This window comes from Tachysurus vachellii, chromosome 2 (genome assembly GCF_030014155.1).
Source record: "Tachysurus vachellii isolate PV-2020 chromosome 2, HZAU_Pvac_v1, whole genome shotgun sequence".
Classification (NCBI taxonomy): Eukaryota; Metazoa; Chordata; class Actinopteri; order Siluriformes; family Bagridae; genus Tachysurus; species Tachysurus vachellii.
In genome coordinates this window covers 28861701-28883371 of record NC_083461.1, presented here as the reverse complement: position 1 = coordinate 28883371, position 21671 = coordinate 28861701, and the positions used below count along the sequence as shown (strand labels likewise).

At 42.2% G+C, this 21671-nt stretch overlaps 1 protein-coding gene across 1 annotated transcript in view; it reads left to right on the top strand.

Annotated features, from left to right (window-relative positions):
* fbxw7 (F-box and WD repeat domain containing 7) overlaps nucleotides 1-21671 on the top strand; it is a 94798-nt gene that overhangs the window by 6604 nt on the left and 66523 nt on the right. The window contains exon 2 of the mRNA XM_060864182.1: nucleotides 19556-20278. Coding sequence (XP_060720165.1) covers nucleotides 19628-20278 — 651 coding nt within the window. The 5' untranslated portion in view covers nucleotides 19556-19627. The remainder of the gene's footprint in view (nucleotides 1-19555; nucleotides 20279-21671) is intronic.

The window sequence follows — 21671 nt, the reverse complement described above, 5'->3', positions numbered from 1 at the left end:
TTAAAAACAAGCAACCGTAACTTTCTAAATCAGTCCCAGCTTTGTTGTGGCACTGCAGAAATTTCATATTTATTTCTTTTTAATTTGTTCTTTTTAAAACGAAGGCTGCCGGAGGACGGAAAAACAAGCGAGATGTTTCGATGTGGTTTTGAAACGCGTTCACTGTTGATTTCCTGCGAGACTTCACACCTTTTAGCTTCTCTTTGAGTTCCCCAGGCTCCACACAAACACGTCATGATCTCATGATGATAACGACAGGGCTGCTTTCAGACTCGACACTAAACACAGTTCAGCATCAGGATCTTTGCTTCCTTTCTAAACTTCTGACTTTAACTGGATATCAGGTGGCCTGGCGGTCTGCACCGCGTCGTGTCAGTCAGGCCTGTCGACGTTTGTTCACTGTTACTCTGCTTGTTCCCACAAGACATCTGGAATGGTTTGGATTTCCATACTGCACACACACCTACGTTAGTGGTTATAAAGATGACCGTGCGAGCTTTCTGAGTGTTCGCCGACGCAACGTCTGCTGTGGTTCTGAGCAGAGGCACTCGAGCGTTCCCACACTTCTCTCTTCTCGTTCTGGATCAGTCCTGACAATGACGGCCAGTGTGTCCTTCAGACGTTTTAGAAAGACCGTCTTACCTTTTTCCCCGTCGCGCTCAAAGAGGCTCCTGTTCTCCTGGTAGAGAAAGAGAGAGAAAATCGAGTATCACTGGTTTATTTTAGGAGGTATAGACAGAGACGGGCGCCTAGGAGCGAAGACACACTGATACACACACACACGTGCACAGACCCTGTGTATATATAATGTAAAAGCAGCAAAGAACCTGTTAGCATTACAGGGATAGCTGTTGTGTGTGTGTGTGTTTATTTTTCTGTTATGCTGCTGTCTGCGTTTTAACGTCTTTATATACACACTGCATGGCCAGATGTTTGTAGACACTCGAGCGTCACACTCGTACTTCCTCGCCACATCTAGTCCTTATGTTGCTCTAATATTTATCTCAGCAGTTCGGGGACGAACGGCGAAAAAGGGCTTCAGGGGTGCACATACTTTTGCTCATATAGCGTGTATATAGAGTTTACGGTCGATTTGATCATATGTTTGGTTTTGAACCTTAAAACAACATTTATTTAGTTTTAAATCAGGTAACTCAATTAAGTGTTTTTATTTAGAAACCTCAACCCAAAGTTCTTATATTTACCGTATTTTCCGGACTATTAGCCGCAACTTTTTTCCCACGCTTTGAACATTGCGGCTTAAAAAAATGTACCGGCTAATATATGGCTAAAACATAAAATATTTTTCCAGCTTTCAATTTTTTTTTTCTTCAAAAAAAAAAAAACACATTCTGTCACGTGTTCAGTTTTTTGGCAGCATGAAGCCAAAGAAATTGCCGAACGGGTTAAAGGTAGATTCTCCGATGTTTGAGAAATGCTTTCAGAAAACTGAGTCGAGACCACAAACTAAAAATCAAAACAAAAATCAACACAAACGTGTAGCCAATGAGCAGAAAGGGGTGTGTCTTGTCAATATGCGGCGGAGAGAGTGTTCAGTGCGCATGTGTGACATTAGCAGAAAGCGGTTTTAACATTGACATGGAGGATAAAAACAAAGAAAGAAAGCGAAGAAATGCTTACGATAAGGCAAGAAGTAGGACCCGTGTTAATATAGGATCAGCTTTCCAGCACTGGAGAGAACTGAAGGAGCAGGAAATTGGCCGCATATTCACAGATTGGAGATTCCCGAGACAATAACTCCTGAGCTAAACACTGTTACTAGCAAAACGCAGTTGTAGCTGCCTCTCTACATTACTACGATAGAAAAGAGGTGTTATTTGTGTAGTAACAGTGTTTAGCTCAGGGGTTATTGACTCGGGGAAACTCCAATCTGTGAATATGCACCAACTTCCCGCTGCTTCAGTTCTCTCCAGCGCTGGAAATCTGATCCTATATTAACACGGTCCTACTCAGTTTTCTGAAGCATTTCTTAAACATCGGAGACCCTACCTTTAACTCCGACACCGAAGGAGACGACTTCAGTGGTTTCAGTGCACAGGAGGAGGAAGATAGTGAGCAATGACTTTCTTGATAGGCTACTGTTTACTGTTACTTTTTTATTTTTTGGTACAAGCCGTGTTTGGTTAAAGCCTATTTATTTTGTTACAAGTCATGTTTCGTTAAAGCCTGTGTAAAGTTAATTTGTTTCAATGGAACTGCAGGCACCTGCAGCTTATAGACATGTGCGCCTTATTTATGTTCAAAATAATAATTTTTTTTAAATTCAGTGGGTGCGGCTTATATTCAGGTGCGCTCAATAGTCCGGAAATTACGCTACTCCTAAGTCCCTTGATTTTAAATGGGAACCCAAACCATTCTCTGTGACTCCTAATGTCTGGAAGTCAGTATGTTTGATGCTGTGCAGGTCGATGATTAAAGAACGTATTCAGTGTATAAATAACGATTGAAAAGCCCTTGTGTAGACGTTTTTAGTTCTGCTCCAGTTAAATGTGTTTGTGTAAAGAAGACCTTTTTACTTTCTGAGCCTGCTTCCTCTTCGAAGTGCTTAATTAGGAATCACCATGAAGCGCGAACGTACGCACATACAAGCCGAGAGCGTTTCCTGTCTAAAAGACTCACATAACATCTTAACACGCTCCATGAAGACGGACCATCTGATAACGATGAGCCTGTTTAATACCCCGCTGTGTTTGCCTCTGAAATCCAGGACACAAAGAGAGGAGTGTGCGGTATTGTCCTTTTCTTTTGGTTCTCTCCCTTTCTCTCTCTCTCTCTCTCTCTCTCCCTCCCTCTCTCTCTCTCCCTCTCTCTCTCTCCTCCCCCTCATCCCTTTCTCTTGTTCATTCGGTTCATTTTCTGTGTAATCTGAGCTTGTTCTTTATCTCCTGATTGGTTGGCTGTAATTCAAACCTTGACTTGGTAGTGATGCCGTGTCCCACAACACACACATACACACACACACAGGTCTGAGATCTGTTGTGTGTTTATCTTCACAGAGGGTCATATAAGGTTCTGAGATCAGTGTGAGGTGTAGAACAGGTGTAACACACGGTGAAAAGAATCATTCACACTGAAACTGTAACATCCAATACAAATCCAGTGCTTGTTGTTTTCTCCAATTCAAGCTTTTCTCTGTGAGCTGTGCTGCAAAAAACATCACAGAAACATCAGAGTGAAAAATGACTGCGGTTTTCACCTCCATGATTACGAGCAAGCTGTGCTTATTTTTAGGGAATCTCACAATACTGTTTAGCGCATCATGATTTGCAAGTCACTTGTGGATATGTCTCATCCATCCAGCCTCTCTCTCTCTCTCTCTCTCTTTCTCTCTCTCTTTCTCTCTCTCTCTCCCTCTCTCCCTCCCTGTCTCTCCTCCCTCCCTCCCCCCCCCCTGTCCTCCTCTCTCTCTCTCTCTCTCTCTCTCTCTCTCTCTCCCTCTATCCCTCCCTCTCTCTCTCCCTGCTCTGAGACACCAACAACCTCTGCTAAGTTCTCTAGCTATCCTTTACGTTCTGCTGCCTCTATACACGTTAAACTACAAGATAAACTGTAACCAAATTCTCCCTTATTCCATATCAAGCAGAACAAAGGAACTAAAGAAGGTCGAAACTAGCGTGGCGACTAACCGTAGAGAATCATTTGTATTCGTAACCTCACCTGATTCGCAGTGAATTAATAATATTGAATCGGTTTATGTTGCTGTTGCCACTGAGATTACAGCTTGATGGAGGGAGAGGTCCTGTTTGGACACAGCTGTGTGACAACATTCAGCCGTTAGTCTCAGCTGTCTCATACACGATTGTCGTGTATAATTGGACTTGATGAACAGAAGGAACGGAGCAGCTGATCTCTGCTTCAGGAGAGATGATGAATAAAATACACTTTTTGGGAAAACGGCAGTTAAATATACCGTTTTTTACCTGCTTGTATCAGTTAATCACAGGAAAGCTAATATTTATCATGAACTTCATGAAGATTCATCTCCACATTCATCTCTGTATAAATCCATTAGCAGGTCACATGACCATGGCATTCGTAGTAACTGGGCATTAAACCCCCAGCATCGCTTGTCTGTCAAACCATTTTAATCAGCATCTGTATTTAATTGTCGTATTAGGAGTTTATAGAAAAGAGGGAACGTTTCTTTTTTAATTTTAAGAAAGTTTTAGAAAAAACTTTCAGCACATTCTGAGAAGATCAGACAAAAACCAGTAGATCTTGTATGGAGGATAAAGAGCCGCTGTTCTGAAGAGGAGCAAACTGACAATGATGTAAATAATTTGATGTAATGCCAGACTGAAAGCTGCATCTGGTGAAGCAACGTTAAAGACGTAACCAGCAGCTCTTGGATGTTTACTGAATACCGAAAGGAAAAGCGTTATTAGTTTGAGGATCTGATCCTCTGGATGTCTGATTCTCTGTGATCATTTCATCAGGTTCCTTAATCCACGGCGCAATGTTCTGTGCAGGAAGAGCATTTCCGTACACCGACAACTCGCGGCAAGACAGAGAGACACGGCTAGGACTCGTCGTCTCAAACAGAAACATCTGGAAGCACTCAGACGAGAGAGAGAGAGAGGTGTAAACGTGTCTAGAGAGTAAAACAGGATCAGATGTGCTGCAGCACTCGCAGTTGTGCCAAAGAAACGAAAGGTCGTGAGTTTGATCATGTTTGCTCAACAATTGTTGTCGTTCTCCGAGGTCTCGTTCTCACGATCTTATATTTGTTTTTTTTTGTTTTTTGTTTTTTTCTGTTTTTGACTTTCTCGCCCATCCAAGGGACTCGTTTTATCAGTCACATGTACGGGTTTCTGGGTCAAGGTTTGACGTTTGGTGCCATGTGGTTCAGTACATTATATTACAGAGCTCTCAGCTCCTGGAGTCTGATTATACACCACGACAGGTTTCTGTTCACACGCTAGTTCTATCTTATCGTTTCTATAGCAACGGTTTATTCAGAGCGACCTGTACCGTGTTTGATGTTTCTAACCCAATCCTGGTTAATTAAGTTAATTGACTGTGAATGTTACAGTCGAACGTCTCAAAAGTTCAGATATGTGTTAATATGATCACACTGCTTATTACGATATAATATGAAGCGATAAATTGATTAAAAGCTAAAAAAGCAGCACACAGTTGATGTGCATTCCCTGTGCCTTTTTTTTGTAAGCAGAGAAAAGTTCATTAACAGTTAATTAAGAGAAGGTTCGCGTCCATATGCTTTGACCAAAGTGACTCAAATCCACCCGATGTTGTAATTATGACTTCCCAACTCGTAAATATGAACTTCCCAGGAGCATAATAAACTGTCCTCTGAAATGAAACTGTTTATTTAATGCTCATGGAAGGAGATTCCTGTGTTCAAGATTTAACTTTACGTTAGCTGATACAGGTGGGAGGGAACTGTTCGATTGTGACGATTTCCACAGTAACTATAAAGGTATAAAAAGGACACTTTAACTTAGGTTAAACTGAGGTGACGCTCTGTGAGGTGACGCTCTGTGAGGTGACGCTCTGTGAGGTGACGCTCTGTGAGGTGACGCTCTGTGAGGTGACCTTGCTCTGTGAGGTGACCTTGCTCTGTGAGGTGACCTTGCTCTGTGAGGTGACCTTGCTCTGTGAGGTGACCTTGCTCTGTGACGTGACCTTGCTCTGTGACGTGACCTCGCTCTGTGACGTGACCTCGCTCTGTGACGTGACCTCGCTCAGTGACGTGACCTCGCTCAGTGACGTGACCTCGCTCAGTGACGTGACCTCGCTCTGTGACGAGACCTTGCTCTGTGACGTGACCTTGCTCAGTGATGAGATGCTCTGCGAGGTGACCTTGCTCTGTGAGGTGACCTTGCTCTGTGAGGTGACCTTGCTCTGTGACGTGACCTTGCTCTGTGACGTGACCTTGCTCTGTGACGTGACCTTGCTCTGTGACGTGACCTTGCTCTGTGAGGTGACCTTGCTCTGTGAGGTGACCTTGCTCTGTGACGTGACCTTGCTCTGTGACGTGACCTTGCTCAGTGATGAGATGCTCTGCGAGGTGACCTTGCTCTGTGAGGTGACCTTGCTCTGTGAGGTGACCTTGCTCTGTGACGTGACCTTGCTCTGTGACGTGACCTTGCTCTGTGATGAGACGCTCTGTGAGGTGACCTTGCTCTGTGAGGTGACCTTGCTCTGTGATGAGACGCTCTGTGAGGTGACCTTGCTCTGTGAGGTGACCTTGCTCTGTGATGAGACGCTCTGTGAGGTGACCTTGCTCTGTGAGGTGACCTTGCTCTGTGAGGTGACCTTGCTCTGTGATGAGACGCTCTGTGAGGTGACCTTGCTCTGTGATGAGACGCTCTGCGAGGTGACCTTGCTCTGTGATGAGACGCTCTGTGAGGTGACCTTGCTCTGTGAGGTGACCTTGCTCTGTGAGGTGACCTTGCTCTGTGATGAGACGCTCTGTGAGGTGACCTTGCTCTGTGATGAGACGCTCTGCGAGGTGACCTTGCTCTGTGATGAGACGCTCTGTGAGGTGACCTTGCTCTGTGAGGTGACCTTGCTCTGTGATGAGACGCTCTGTGAGATGACCTTGCTCTGTGAGGTGACCTTGCTCTGTGATGAGACGCTCTGTGAGGTGACCTTGCTCTGTGATGAGACGCTCTGTGAGATGACCTTGCTCTGTGAGGTGACCTTGCTCTGTGATGAGACGCTCTGTGAGGTGACCTTGCTCTGCTCTTGCTCTTTTTTTCCCCTGAGATGGGCTCACTGCATTAGATTTGCACATAGCTGTGTGTGTTTGTGTGCGCGCGCTCATGCACGCTCCAGTTTCTCAGAAACAGTTTCCTAGTTGTGAAAGTCAGAATCTTTGTGCTGAGAAAGAAAGTGGTCTGAATTCGTGGTCTGAATTCCTAGAGAGAGAGAAAGAGCGAGTAAGTGTGTGTGTGTCTGTGTGTGTGTTTCGTTTTGTGTTCTTATTATTCCCACTTTGCTGACAGCTGTTACTTCTTAGGTCATGCCAAAGTAAGTGTGTGTGGGTGTGTTAAGCTTAAGTTATGTGGACAGTGAGATGTCCTCATAAGTTCAGTGCTCTTTGACATGCTGATTAAACTCAGATCTGAGTGTGTGTGTGGCTCCTGTAGGGTCATTGTTGGTATTTTTTGTATTTGAGTTTCAGTAAACTGTTTCTCTCACTCTCTATCTGCTTCTTTGTGTCTCTATTCTTTCTCTCTGCTTCTTTCTTTCCGTCTCTCTCTCTCTCTCTGTCTCTCTGTCTCTCTCATGTCTCAGTATTAACACACAGGTCCATCACATGCACATAACACACACCTTACATCATAACCTCATCCCCCCATCAGCAGTGGCAGCAGCACAGGGGGCGTAGCCTTTACTGGCTTTTCTGAGTTTATAGATCCATGTAGCCTGTGAGCTTTGGCTTCATTCTGCGTCTAAACAGGAAGTGAAAGTGTCTGAAGCTTGGGGGCTCATGACCACTTCCTGTCCTTCTTGCACTTTCTTTTCATTGAGTTTTTAAGTATTTGATCTCTGGTCAGGAGTGTGAGGGTTTAGCAGTAAGGCTCTCGCTGCGGCCTGAAGCTGGAAAGGTTCTTTACACACAGTTATATCTAATCATATTACACATGTATTCTCTCGCTGTGGGTGTGTGTGTGAGTGGTCTGAATAATGCATGGCACGTCACGGTTTGCTGAATTAAGTGTAAAGTGATAGCATGGGCGGAGGTGCTGTCATTGATAAATTTTTAAAAAGAGAGGGAGAGAGATGGTGCGAGTGCCATGCAATAAAGAGAGAGAGTGAAGAGAGCAGAAAACTATTTTATCATCAGCGTATCTAGCCGTCTGTGTAAGCGCTTGTGAGGTCTGCTGTTGGTACTTTTCACCTACCATAAGTAACTTCACTGATTTATTAAACTCATGTTAATACACGTCACTTGTTTGTTCGGTTTTTCAGAGGTAGAGTGTTTACAGGAAGTGAGGTGTAAGACAGGTTCACGCACGCACGCGCACACACGCGCGCGCACACACCTGTGCTTAATCTTGTGTGTCATGACTGTATAGTGTCACTAGAGGGCAGTGTTGTGGAAAATACAGGATATTGTACCATGTTTCCTCCCAGAGTGTGTGATCTGTTAACACGGTCCCTGTTTCACTACACTCAAGTATTCTGATTATTTTTTGCAGTTATTTATTAATAATCCCATTTAATTTAGTTATTATACTCTGTAGAGCTGTGTTTATCTGTCTGTTAATATTTTGGTCAGTTAGTCTGTCTGTCTGCCTGTCTGTCTATAGAGCTGTCTGTCTGCATATATACCTGTCTGTCTCTCTAACAAATGTTTTTATTGATCTGACTGCTTAAAGCTTTCTGTTTATCTCTCTATAATCTGTTTAATGAGCTTTCTGTCTGTCTGCATGCTGTTTGTCTCTGAGCCTATTTGTCTGTGGACCTCTGTATTCAACAAACGGCTTTAAGTTTCGAAACAAGACGTGTATTTCCACATGGCCCATCCTTCTTCTATTTATCTGTCTGTTTCTCCATCTGCGCCCGTCCATCTTGTCCAGGCTGGTTAACAGCAGGTCAGAGTCTTGATCCGGCTCAAAAACACACTTCCTGCGTCGTGTTGAAGGACGTGATGTCAGTATTGTGTCTGAAGAAATCAGCTCAGTCGGCGAGTTTAGTCAGTCAATTCTTTTTTGCTCCATGTCTTCAGTCCAGTTTGTGTAGCATGACTAAATAAATCCTGAAAGTTTGTACGTTTAGGATCAATAAAACTCCTAAGTATCTGAAGACTTCCTTATCTTTAATTCTCCTTCAAACCTTAATGGGAACGGTGTAGCAGAAAACGCCTTTAATGGGGAGTTAATGAAGCTCAAGTTTAATGAAGTGTGTGTGTGTATGAGTGCGTTTAAGATTGGTTTAATGGTGTGTGAACTTAAACCACTGTCTTCATATACAACACATTACCCCGCCTGTTGTTCTTTCTGTGCCACTCTGCTAGCTTCATATTTGTGTACGCCAGCTAAGTCGTCTACGTCACGCGTCTTATTTTTCCAGCTGTAGCCCCTTTGTGGTGGAATATCACTCATGCACTCCAGCTGTGTGCTTTTGTTGACTCGCAGTAGTGGTGATTAGTGTGTAGTGTTGCGTTGGACTGTGTTGCTGATAAAGGAACATGTACGCAATATGGAACAATGGATATTGTGTAGAAACTCCTCCGGCCTAAACAATGATTTGAAACGATATCAGTGTTGTTCTATTTTTTTTGTCTTTCTATCTAAGAAATTCACCGAGCAGGATGAATAGTGTTACAGATTCTTAGTGTGATCGTGAAGTCTTGCCAGCTAGCCTCGATGTTTCTGTGACTGTCTGCTTTGTTTAGATTTAGATTATTCTAACTTCATGGCTTCTATAGCTGCACCTAGCCATTATAACAATGGTGTGATAAATCATAAATCTCTCACAGAATGAGTACTTTATACGGATGTCTGTGGATTTTACAGAGTTTTGTTACAGCTTTTCAGCGTGACGATGCTGAATGTGTCTAAAAGCCTTTCCGTGCACGACTCTTAGACTCTCGGATCGATAGAAAGGCATTGCGCTGACACTGTGGAAAGCAATATTCATAAATAATGAACGTCTCAGCCTTTCACTTCGTCTCTCATTCCTTTGGTTAAAAGAGATTTAAAACCACAGAAACTGAGACCGCTTCCATGCTTGAACTTTCACCTAAAGGCAAATAGGTGTTGACCTTGAAGGCCAGAATTAAGTTGAAGTACATTTAAACGCTAATGGTGACTCTTAATGCGTGTCTGGTCACACGGTGTGGGATTTAATTCCTTACATGTTTTAATAGCCTGGACGTTGTGTGTACAGGTATCACGGAAACAGACTGTTTTGCTTTTGCATTCACCTCACAGCATGTTGAGGTTTCGGAAAAACATTAGCACAGCTTTTGGTAATTAGCTGAATTAGGTCTCTTGACCGTGTTCCAAATTCTGTTTTTTTCCCTCATCCCATTTGTATTTTCAGCTCAAACACGGTATCTCTATCCCACTTATTCTCCTCCTCCTCCTCTTTCTCTCAGATTCCACTTTAAGAGGTGCTAACTGCGGTCGATTCCCGGCGAGTCTGGCCTTTGCGCTTCCATGCGTGTCCTGCTAGACACTCTGCTGAACAAAGCTGACTGGCTGCATACTGAGCAGGCAGGATACACCGAGCGAGAGGGACTCTCCTGGGAGACTTTGAGGATGATTATGTGGCATTACAGTGGTTATGGGCTGTAGACTTCACTAATGGTGCACATTTTGCTCTTTTCTGACAGACTTTTTTAAACTTCTGAGGCGGAATAAACCGACAGTCGCTTATTCAATAAATAATATATTCATTTACCAGCCCATTGGGCAAGTGAATGTTCGAGTATACTTACCTTGACTCATGGTTTAACTAACCTGATTTAACCGTGAAGAATCACAAATGTACGTGATTTCTTTAATTCTAGTGGTGGAAAATCAACCCACTGTCCTCATGGCATATGAAAAAGATTATGGCACCAGTAAATATTTAAAAAGGAAATATATCCGCACTGAGGGAGTCCTTGAATGTTTTGTTGTTGTTCTAGTTAAATGGGTCACTGGATGCTAAAGGTTTGTCTTTACATTGTAGGTGTTTGAAGATAAAGAAGGTAGCCTCATAAATCTACTCGCCAAACACATGGTGAACTTTGTCCAACTGAACTCTGTACCAATATTAGCAGATCTCTGTGCTATATGAAGTTGTTCGTTCCTTTTCCTGTTAGTTCTATCACAAACCTATGAATTACTGCGACAAGCTCGGTCTAAATTCGTATTAGTAGAGGTCCTGCTGTTTTCCTTTATCATGCAAGGTGATCTGTCTGGTTATTATTCTCAGCCTATTTATAGCAAGCTGGCCTGTTGCCTGGAGCCAAAGTGCCTGATATGGGCCCCGAAACGAAACCCTATTGCACACGGCAGCAACCCCCTCCTTCCTCGCCCAATGGGGCAAAGTCTTCATCAGCGATTCCGTATCGGCCCTGATTGCGATTTGCTGATGAATTGGATCATTTGCATATCTCCCACAAGGCTCCGGGGAGTCCCTAACTGTGGGCTAATCAGACTGGAGTATCTTAGATCACTACTTTGAGGAGTGATGGGGATGTTGAGCAAGATATGAGGTAGGAGGAAAGAGTGGAGAGGAGAATGGATTAATGCCTGCTAGTGTTATTTTTCTTAATTTGCTTGTTGGACTTATTTTGTTTGTGCCTTTTTTTGAAGAAATATTAGCACTTGAGTAGCCTTTACAGCAGACTGTTGAGTGGTTCTTCAGCAACTCTGAAGCAATTTCATGGCACTTTTGTCATTTTGTTTCCACTTAAGATAATTTGTTCGTTTCAGTCCTCTGAATTGTATTGATTCACTGCACCCACACTGTTTAGTGCATGTATCTTCAGCCTTGTGGGATCTTCAGCTTCACAGAATTCATGGTTGACCTTCACCTAATTACTTGGATGACTTTAACTTGCCTGGAACTAGAGGCTTGTTTGGACCAAAGATAGCCGTGTAAGGGCTACTGAAATTGCAGTAATATGAACAGCGTTCACCGAAGAAATCATTTTCATACTTCGGTGTTGTCTGTGTGAGATTTGCAGCAATGTTAACACCAGACTCCTGCGGGCAGCAGTGTAGAAGAAGCAGTATCCTTGATTGTGACTCACTGGAGCCAACTCATGGCCAGAGACCAGAGTGAGGAGAGCGAGAGACAGAGAGCGAGGGAGGAAAGGGTGGGAGGGGCTTGCAGAGAGGCCGTATGACAAGATGCTGGGAAGAGCCGAGTGTATTAGGGGAAGAGAGAGAGGTAGAGAGTGAGCCAGGAAGCACGAAAGATGAGAGGTGATGGTGAAGTGCATCGCTAGTGCCTGAGAGATAAGTGGAGGGAGGGTGGAATTGGAAGTGGTGCTTTTCTTTCTTTTATTCCTCTTTTTTTTTGTGAAGCAGCAATTACTGGCTGCGGGTTTAGAGATCAGCTTCTCGCTATAAGTGCATCTTCAGACCGTCCCTCACTACGCAGGGGCTTCGGGTTCCTGCAGGACTTGTTCTGGTCTCGTCGTAGACGAGGCTTATAGAAAGTTGCAGAAGAGTTGATGAGAATGCAGGAAGATATGGTGCCTCCTGCTAACCACCGCAATCATTGAACCGCTAATCGGAGAACTGTTTCAGGCTTGCCTTGGTTCTCTGATGTGGCAGTTTGCTTTTAAATTTAACCTGTGACTTCTATGGAGGTGATTTCTGAATTGACAGAACATCATGGTGAACACATGGTTCAGATCTCACCGTTGTTTAACCCTTCTGAGTTTCTAAAGCGACTTTCAGCTTGCCAAGAGAATTTTGAGCTCTTTGGGACCTTCATCCCTTGGGGTTTGGATTATATCTCCTCATCCTAGATTATCATTCTGGCTCTTGATGAGTGAGTCAATGTGTGGCTGTGGCTGTAGCATCATCTCCTCATTAATGAAGAGGCTCGGTCGCACGGCCTGCTGCACGGACCTGCTGTCCTGCAGCAACACATCTGAGCATCTGCAGCGACTGGCTACCGGGTGCCCACCACAGCGTAAGGTAATATCGATGGGGTACTTGTCAGGGGAACTGAAACAGGCCTGGTTGTTGTTCTAACTGGTCATACTTCTCTGCTCCAGTTAAGAAAATTAATTGTCATTTTAACACCTTTGCTTAAACCGAGACAACACAACACTTCCAGTCATACAAATTAATCTGCACTAATCACCAAATTTCTCTGAAATTCTGCCACTGACATTCGCATCATCATGCTACAGTGTAGATCAAGTGTACCAAGCACTAAGACTAATATTGATTTGCAAGTTTGCTTTTATTTGTTTTGCCAAACTGGCCTTTAGACCTTCAGTTTGTGGTTCAAGATGATTTCACATTGAGACCTCTGGTTTCAGCAGACTGCATGGATGACCTTGTTCTGGCTTCTTCTGATGTTATTTAGTCATTTGCCAGACTTGAGAGAAAATCTAAGTGTACTGCAGTAATTGATTTTGTAATGGAACCAGGTGATTTAATGGCTGTCTTGCTGCCTTGACAACAACCACAGCATCCTCTTTGACTCGGATTACGTCCTGAATAGGTGCCATCTATAAAAGACATTCTCCTCTTCGTCCTGCTCCTCTTCTGGTCGTCAGAAGCCTTATTTTGTTGCTCTGCAATAGCAGACAAGTGAAAGTAGTCTTTAATTGAGTGAAGTTGCTGAGCCATTTTTCCTCCTTGCAGGTTAGGTGACTTGTACTGTTAAATTTTCTATTTAACACAAAGCCTTTCAGGATCTCAAATAATACCCGTGAGGTATTGGAGGTCATGGCGTCTTGACATTTGGGCTTTGCTAAGCGGTGGCATCCTGCTTTGCTCATTCTGCAGTGTTTCTAGATGTCTGCAGTGTATCAAGGCGCAAATAACGGCCCAAAAACAGAGATGCGTGTTTTCTGTTTTGCTAGAAATCTCTATTTTTGAGGCCTTATTAATGAATTGTTCAGTGCTTCAATAACACGATAATAAATGTTTCAAATCAGTTCTGAATTAACGATTACTCACAAAGTAGTCTTTTTGAATCCCTCCATAAATGATTCCTGTTCTGAATCAAAACCAACACACTGTCATTTTCGTTATGTTACTCAGCGTTCCGATGCCCATGATCGTCTTTACAAGTTTATATAGTATACTTTTACTAAGATATGAACGCAAATTTCATCAATACCGAAGGTGGCACATAGAATCTTTTTAAGACAGAGAAAAAAAATCCAAGTTTTTCAGCAACCAAATATAGGAGGTTGCCCATTTGCCACAACCTCCTCGTGACTGCCATTTGACACCATATTGTTTGTGGGTATGTAAGAAGTATCGCAAGGCTTTACGTTTAATCCACCTGGAATAGTGACCTAGCATTGATGGTTAAATCGCATGATTGTGGATCTTGTTAGTTACCAAACGATAACGCTAACTTAAGCAAAGCACACCGGAGTCCTTATTGTGCTTCCAGGGAAATATTTTGGAACAAATGAAATGAGAAAGCAAGAGTACGCTGTATTTTTTTTATTTTTTTTTTTTTTACATTTAATAATATGGATGCACCAACCTGAGACACTGAATCACGATGGATTCGGCTGTATGTTCTACATCAACGTAGAGTTTTTTTCCTGCTTTTCGGTACTAAAGGTTTAAAGTTTCCTTCCCGAGACCTTGCTGCAGACTGGATTCTTGAATAACAAAGGGATCGATTAATATCCTCTTCAATGAAATGTACACTCAAAGAGACCAGATAGCACTAGCAACGTATTGATATTATTACAGGGATGGAAAAAGAGAATTTCCATCCTGTTATCTGAGCTACGCTGTCATATGTGTACAGTATATATACAAATACGTAACACGACGCTAACGACTCGTCATCAAGCATGATTCCTGAGAGCCGCGGCCGTTCAGCCACGTCGCTCTATCGGAGAACCGTCACTCGGCATCAGGAGAAAACTTGAACTGAATGAAGTCTCATTTTCCACTTGAAGAGGAGTGCGTGTCCTTCCGGCTGTGATGAATGGAGTTTGGTTAGTGTGCTTATGTATGGAGGGACACTTCACTAGTTTTTGCCCCTGTGGGAAGATACTGAGCAGTCTAGCGTGTCAGCTCCTCCACCAGCTGCCTTAATTCTCACTGTTCTTCATCTATCTTCCTGTCGCTTGTTATATTCTTCCTGCATGCTGCGTTTGGAGAACCGGCAGATCTTCACAGGCAGATTAGTTTTTAAACACTGACCCAATGTGGTAATTAGTTTCCGAATATCGCTCTTAAACTTAAAATTAAGTCTTCTGAGTTCTGCCTGTTTACTTGTCCACTGAGATTTCTGACTTTCCTGCAGCTCAACTGAAGGCAATTCAGAACTCATAGACACTTTGTTTGCGTCGTTCACATCTTGATCTTGAATCTGTTAAGAAACTGATCAGTCTATTAATTGTACTTTAGATGCTGTTTTTTTTGGTCATGTTTTAGGACCTATTTGTTATTACTGGATCTAGTTTCTCTTTGTCAAACACTGAAATGACAGTGTAAGGAAATATTTAGGAAATATTTACCCAGCTTGCATCATTCACTTTCTGATTCAGCATGTACAGGGACTCTACAAAGATGCTTCAAGGCTCCCAAGAGCAAGAAAAAGAATCTCAGACGAAGCAGTTCTCGAGCTCAACAGCAGAGAGACCTGCAGGACGGCATCATGGGACATTTTCCTGCTTTACTAAATAAAGTCAAACTCATTGTTTTGTCTAAATGAGCTTAGCTGCACAGCTCTTAATGAAGCCAGGGTTTCTGCTGTGTGCATTCTCTCTCTCTCTCTCTCTCTCTCTCTCTCTCTCTCTCTCTCTCTCTGTGTCCCTCTCTCTGTGTCTCACTCACTCATTCTCTCTCTCTCTCTCTCTCTCTCTCTCTGTCTCTCTCTCTCTCTCTGTGTGTGTCCCTCTCTCTGTGTCTCTCTCTTTTTTTCTGTCTCTCTCTCTGTCTCACTCACTCATTCTCCCTCTCTCTCTCTCTCTCTCTCTCTCATGTTTCAGTATGTTTCAGTCACATTAATCATACATTCACTTCTAACTTCTATACTTTTTTCTTTTTGTTTTGTTTCTTTACCCCTTCTTTGTTCTTTACTCGTTCTACCGTTCCTTATTTTGTGCTGTTGTTGTCATGGTTACTAAACAGATAATCATTTTGTAGCATCCTCGTTTTCTCTTGAACTTGTTTTGTTTTGTGCTCCCGGTTCCTTTTTGTTGTGGTGAGGTTTAAGAGGCTGATCTGTTGCGTGGACTTTTCCAGCTCCGCCCATGGACCAGCGGCTAGGGGAACAGAATGATGATGTTTATGCTTTTTGGCCAGCTCCGTATTTAAGACGGCTTTGCAAGGTTTATCACAAAGAGCTGCTTCTGTCCTCAACATGTTCCACACTGTACAGATTCACTGACGTCTCCATCGACATTTCTTTGTCTGTATTGCTGAAGTGCTCCACGCTAACGAAGCCTGTTCATCAACACAGACTCTTTCACTAAGTGATTAAAGCTTTTAGTACATGGATTTGAGTTCAGCTTGTTTCTACACGGTATTATTAGCAACAGACCTTTAAAGGTGTATTTGGATTTTGTTCTCTGTTCTTTCAGAACGATGTAAAATGCATGGAATGATTCTGTATTGCAAATGCGTGTCATTAATACGACAAAATATTATCATCACATCTGTATTCAGGGAACCGAGCTGAAACACGAAATTGCATTTGCAGTCCTGTTCAGAGCGGATTTAAATGCATTGTTTTAGCAATATCCCCTAACACAATGCTAATGAAGTCGGTGTTCTGACTGCGGCCACAACTTTCTGTAAGTGCTGGACCTCAGCAGGACTCTTTAACATTGTGACCTGAGTCCTTCATCCATACAACCCCCCCTTTACAGAACCATCGTCCGTAATTAGACAAGAAGCCACACGTTCAGCCGGACACCTTCAGTAACCTTGTGTTTGCTGAATGAGGTCCGAATGAGCCTGGAGGCTTAGACCGAGTCGCTCTGTCACCATAGCGCTGCATTCAGGATAGTTTTATAAAGGTTTCGTCTACCGTACACAAAGGTACAGTTTCATCACCTCTTTAGAACTGAAAATGCAGTGAATACGTTTGGTAGATGATGGCCATGTTTAGTTTCCATAGCGACCATCCACCAGCTTTGCGAGCTTCAGATCGATATCCCATTGGAAATACGTCTTATTTCTGTCCGTGTTATACAATTAGTTTCACCGGGTTTGTTTGTCATAGCCCATCTGGTCGTTGGTGTGTTAACAAACACCACTGACTCCACATTAAGTAACGCCAAATTCATACCAGGTTTACTTTGGAAACTTCGTTTTTTTCCTTCAGGAAACTTTGATGTATTTTCACTGTTCATAGCTTCAAATCTCTCGCAGCCAAATATCAGAGAAAATATATCTGAGAATAAAATCAGCCAAGACACTGAGGTCACAGTGCAGTAGGAGATCCACTCGAGTTTTAATACAAAATGAGACACCGGATTTCATTCTGTCTATGCGAGTTTTAATATCGGTGTCTATCAGGCTTCTGACGATCACTGAAAAACTCCTGATAAACAATTGCTCCTGTCAGAGGTAGAGAGATGTCATGGGGAAGCACACACTATTAACCAGGATATGTATTTTGAGTTGTAGTGCTAAGTAATCGTGACTTTTCCCAAAACACACAACCAAAATGTCCGTCGATCTCAATCACAACTGCTAAAACATAAAAGCCTTGAGTTTTTGCTAAATCTTTTCTCCAGTTCCTCACCTCTCATGTCTTTGTGTATTTTGTCGTCTTCACAAAGGTATCTTTAGACTTAATTCAATTTTTTATTTATTGTTTTGCCGGAAATTAAAATTTTCTCCCCACTCGTACAGCCTCATCCCTTCCTCATCTGTTCCCTACTTTCTGTGGTCAGGATACCAGAAGTCTTTTGGAAGCTTTGCTTTGTTTTCAGTTTCCCAGAAAGATGGAGATAAATGAGCTGTCACTGAAGCGTAGGCTGCGGTAATAAGCAAAAGAAACCATGCATCTCTCTGCCATATCATCCTGCCAAGTGCGCTAGCTTCCAGTTCCAGGTGGAAACAAACTTTAAATGCGAGGGTTTATTCCTGATGTGATGTAGTCGATTTCTTCTGTTGGTCTCAGGTGAAGATTAGTGATTAGTGTAGAGAGACTGGGGGGGTTGATCAAGACGGTGGTTATAGCATTGATTTAGGAATTGTGTCGATAATGAACTACAATCTGCTTGAGATCAGAAAACTATATTACTGTCACCACAGATACCAGTTCTTTTCCTTAAAAGAAATAATGGTGATATTTTTGTGATGGTGGTCATGATGGTGATATTTTAGCGATGGTGATATTTTGGTTTTGGTGATATTTTTGTAGTGGTGGTCATGATGATAATTTAACAATGGTGATATTTTTGTGTTAATGGTGGTCATGATATTGATATTTCTGTGTTGATGGTGGTCATGATGGTTATATTTTTGTAGTGGTTACTCTGATACATCGACCTAAATGCCAGAAAAAACACTCACTTTCTAACTTTCTCTCACTCGTATTCAGTTCATAGGTTTTTCTTAGAAGCAATGACTCAGGAGTCATTTTATTAGTTTCACTTTTGGACACAAAAACGGAAAATGTTCTCAGTAACAAGATGCTTGGATCAAGCATACTCAGAGCTTCAGTGTGCAGATGGAGAAACACCTTAACATCCATGGAGCTTTGGAGTGTTCAAACTCAGGAGTTGTGCTGTAATGCCCTCTGCTGGCTGACGGAGGAAACGCACTTCATTGATTATCTGTAAACATTAAAGCTGTACACACAGTGTGTACAAACTTTTAGTAATCTTTAGTATAATCTCTATATTCTTGCTTTTATTTGAAATATTTGTTTGCAACAGCTGTTATTTATTTATTTATTGTAGAAATGATACAGAACTATCTAAGACATGTTTGTGTTTCAGAGGATTCTGTGATGTGTTTGACTTTCACTCAGTCATCCCACATTTCATTACGTCATAGAATAATCTGAGTTTCATTACACGTTAAAGCGTGTTAGAGAGCGTCATTGTGTATTTCTGTCTGTCTCTCTCTCGCTCTCGCTCCCTCTCTCTGTGTGTGTGTATGGGCTGGTTATTTGTGTTCTGTACTCGGTGGGATGGAGTTTATAATCCGAGACGCTCACATTGTGTCTCTCGCTGCATTAATGCTGATGTTCATTGTTTTATTTGGGAGCATGAATAAAACATGAGGTGTTTATTCCCACTTTCGTTACACACACACACACACACACACACACACACACACACACACACACACAGTATACAGAAAACTCTAATAACCAAATGTCTCTTTGTTTTTTTCTCTCCCCCTCTTTATTTCTTCATTCCTGTTTCACGTGTTTTTTCCCTCTCTTCCTGTCATCATTCTCTCTCCCTCTCCCTTCTGTGTTGCATCGTTTATTCCTCTCTTCCTCCCTTCTGTTTGGTTCTCCTACATTCTTCTCTTGTCTTCTGTCTTCTTCCTTCATTTGTTTTCATTCATACATGCTTTTTGAGCTCCTCTTCATTATTTCTTCTTTTGTTTTCCTTCTCTTTTCATGTCTTTCTTCATCCTTCCTTCACTTTCTTTTTGGAATTTTCCTTGTTCATCTGTACTTCCTGATTCTGATCCTTATTGTCTTTCTTTCTTTTTTCTTTTTCTCCTTTCTGTCTGGTCTTTTGTTGCTGTGTCTATCTACCTTTTTCACATCTTTCTTTCTTTCTTTCTTTCTTTCTTTCTTTCTTTCTTTCATGCGTTTTGCTTCTCATTCCTCTCTGGGCTTCCATTTTCCTTCTTATTCCCCTCCGCTCATTTCTTCCTTACTTTTCTTCTTTTTCCCCTCCTCTTCCCTTGTTTCTTTCTCCCAGAATGCCGGGAAGTCGTTGTCCTCCTCAGGCAGCCTAGCGAAGGTTCAGAAAGTAGCAAGCTGGCTTTTGGAAATGAACCAGGACCTGCTGGTTCCCGAACCTGAGCCAGAACCTGAACCCGGACTCATGAACCGCGAGCGAGAACCTCAGAACCGGAGGAGAGAGCGAGGAGAGGAGGATGAGGAGGAGGAGGAAGAGGAGGAGGAGCGAGAGCGATCCGGAGAGGGGGAAGAAGCAGAGGAAGATCCCTGGCCTTCGGGGAGGGAGTCTGTGAGCCAGAACGAGGGAGCAGAAGAAGGCAGGAGAGAGGAAGTGAATGGAGGAGAGAAAGCCGTCCAGTGGTTGTGGGAGCAGGAGCAGAGAAGACGGAGACGGAGGCGGAGAAATAATGACGGGGAAGAGGAGGAGAACAACAACCATGACAATGGAGGAGGAGGAGAAGGAGGAGAAGGACCGGTACGGACAGGACTGCGCTCTGAGGAAGACGAGGAGGATGGTGAGAGAGAGGAGGAGGAAGAGATGGACCAGGAGAGTGATGAGTTTGAAGCATCAGAGGACAGTGTAAGAGAGGAGGATGAGGAGGCAGAGGAGGAGGAGGAAAGAGAGACAGGACTTCACTCTTCTTCACTTAAAACCGGAGCATCAAATCCTAACGATAACACCGATGTCCAATCAGGACGACAGAACCAAAGCTCATCTTCATCTCAGCACACACATCCCCAGGTAAGACACTTGATGTTAATGCAGCACTTAAATTTGTACTTAGCTTTTTATTTACTTTATTAGTCTAATTATTCTACAGGATTAATTTATGATTTTCACGCGTCGCTATGGCAATACACCTGAAAATAAGTTTTGTAAAACTTCTCTGAGGTTTTCTTTAATTTAATCAAGCCGAACTTTTTGGGAACCTTTGAGCTTTTTGTGTATTAGTGTTTAAGTAGCACTCATATTTTACATTTAAATTTTTACCCTAGCATTCTGTTAGGATTTAGTCATTTAAGAAGTTCCTGCTTCTCTTATAGACACTAAAGTGACCAAACTATTTTGCTAAGGATTTTAATGCAGACTTTTTATTTGAAATTCTACCTCACACACGTGTGCTTGTTATTGTGGAGTTTGTCTCCCTCTTGTGGACACATGGTGTATTAACACTAGTTTTTGAGCTCTCTGGTTATTATTATTATTATTTTTATTATTATTATTATTATTATTATTATTATTACAACTGGAGTTGATCATCTGAGTTGTGGTTAGTATCTGAAGCTTTTATTGCTACTAGAAACTACCAAACCTTTTTTTCCTTTATTTTTTGAAGTTATACAAAATATTTCCATTAATTTATAAGTCCATTAATTTATTCTCTCACTCTCACTCATTGTCTACCGCTTATCTGAACTACCTCGGGTCACGGGGAGCCTGTGCCTATCTCAGGCGTCATCGCCATTAATTTATTAATTGATTTAATTAGTGCATAATTAGTGCATTAGTGGAAATCTCTTTTTGTATCATGTTATCATTAGATAATTTTTTTTTTATTTTAATTTATATATTGTTTCCACAGCTTGATATCAGAAGTCTTTATATATTTACTTAATATTACATTATTATTATTATTATTATTATTATTATTATTATTGTCTCCAGCTTGTAGTTTTATATAAAATGTGAATTATTTTATTTAAAGTTGCTCAGCATTTTACAAAGTAAAAAAAACCTCGACATGGATGCTGTGTGTGTGTGTGTGTGTGTGTGTGTGTGTGTGTGTGTGTGTGTGTGTGTGTGTGTGTGTGTGTGTGTGTGTGTGTGTCTTATAAATGATAGACCTTCTCTGTAAAGCATAGTAATAACATCCAGTTATTATATTAGTCATAGGGTTAACTCCGTCTCTGCAAAGGCACTTGGAAATCGTGGAAACGGTTGCTATGCAACTCCCATTCTTTCATTGCCATGGGGATTGAGCAGAGAGCAAATAAGCAGGAGGAGGATGCAGGTGAATCACAGTTTCTGATGCCCCTGGCTGCAGTGATTAGTTATAATCACGGTTTTGAGACTTACTGTGGCCTTCACGTACGTTCTTGTTTGCGTTTCGTTTCTTTAACACAAGCAGTAAGGA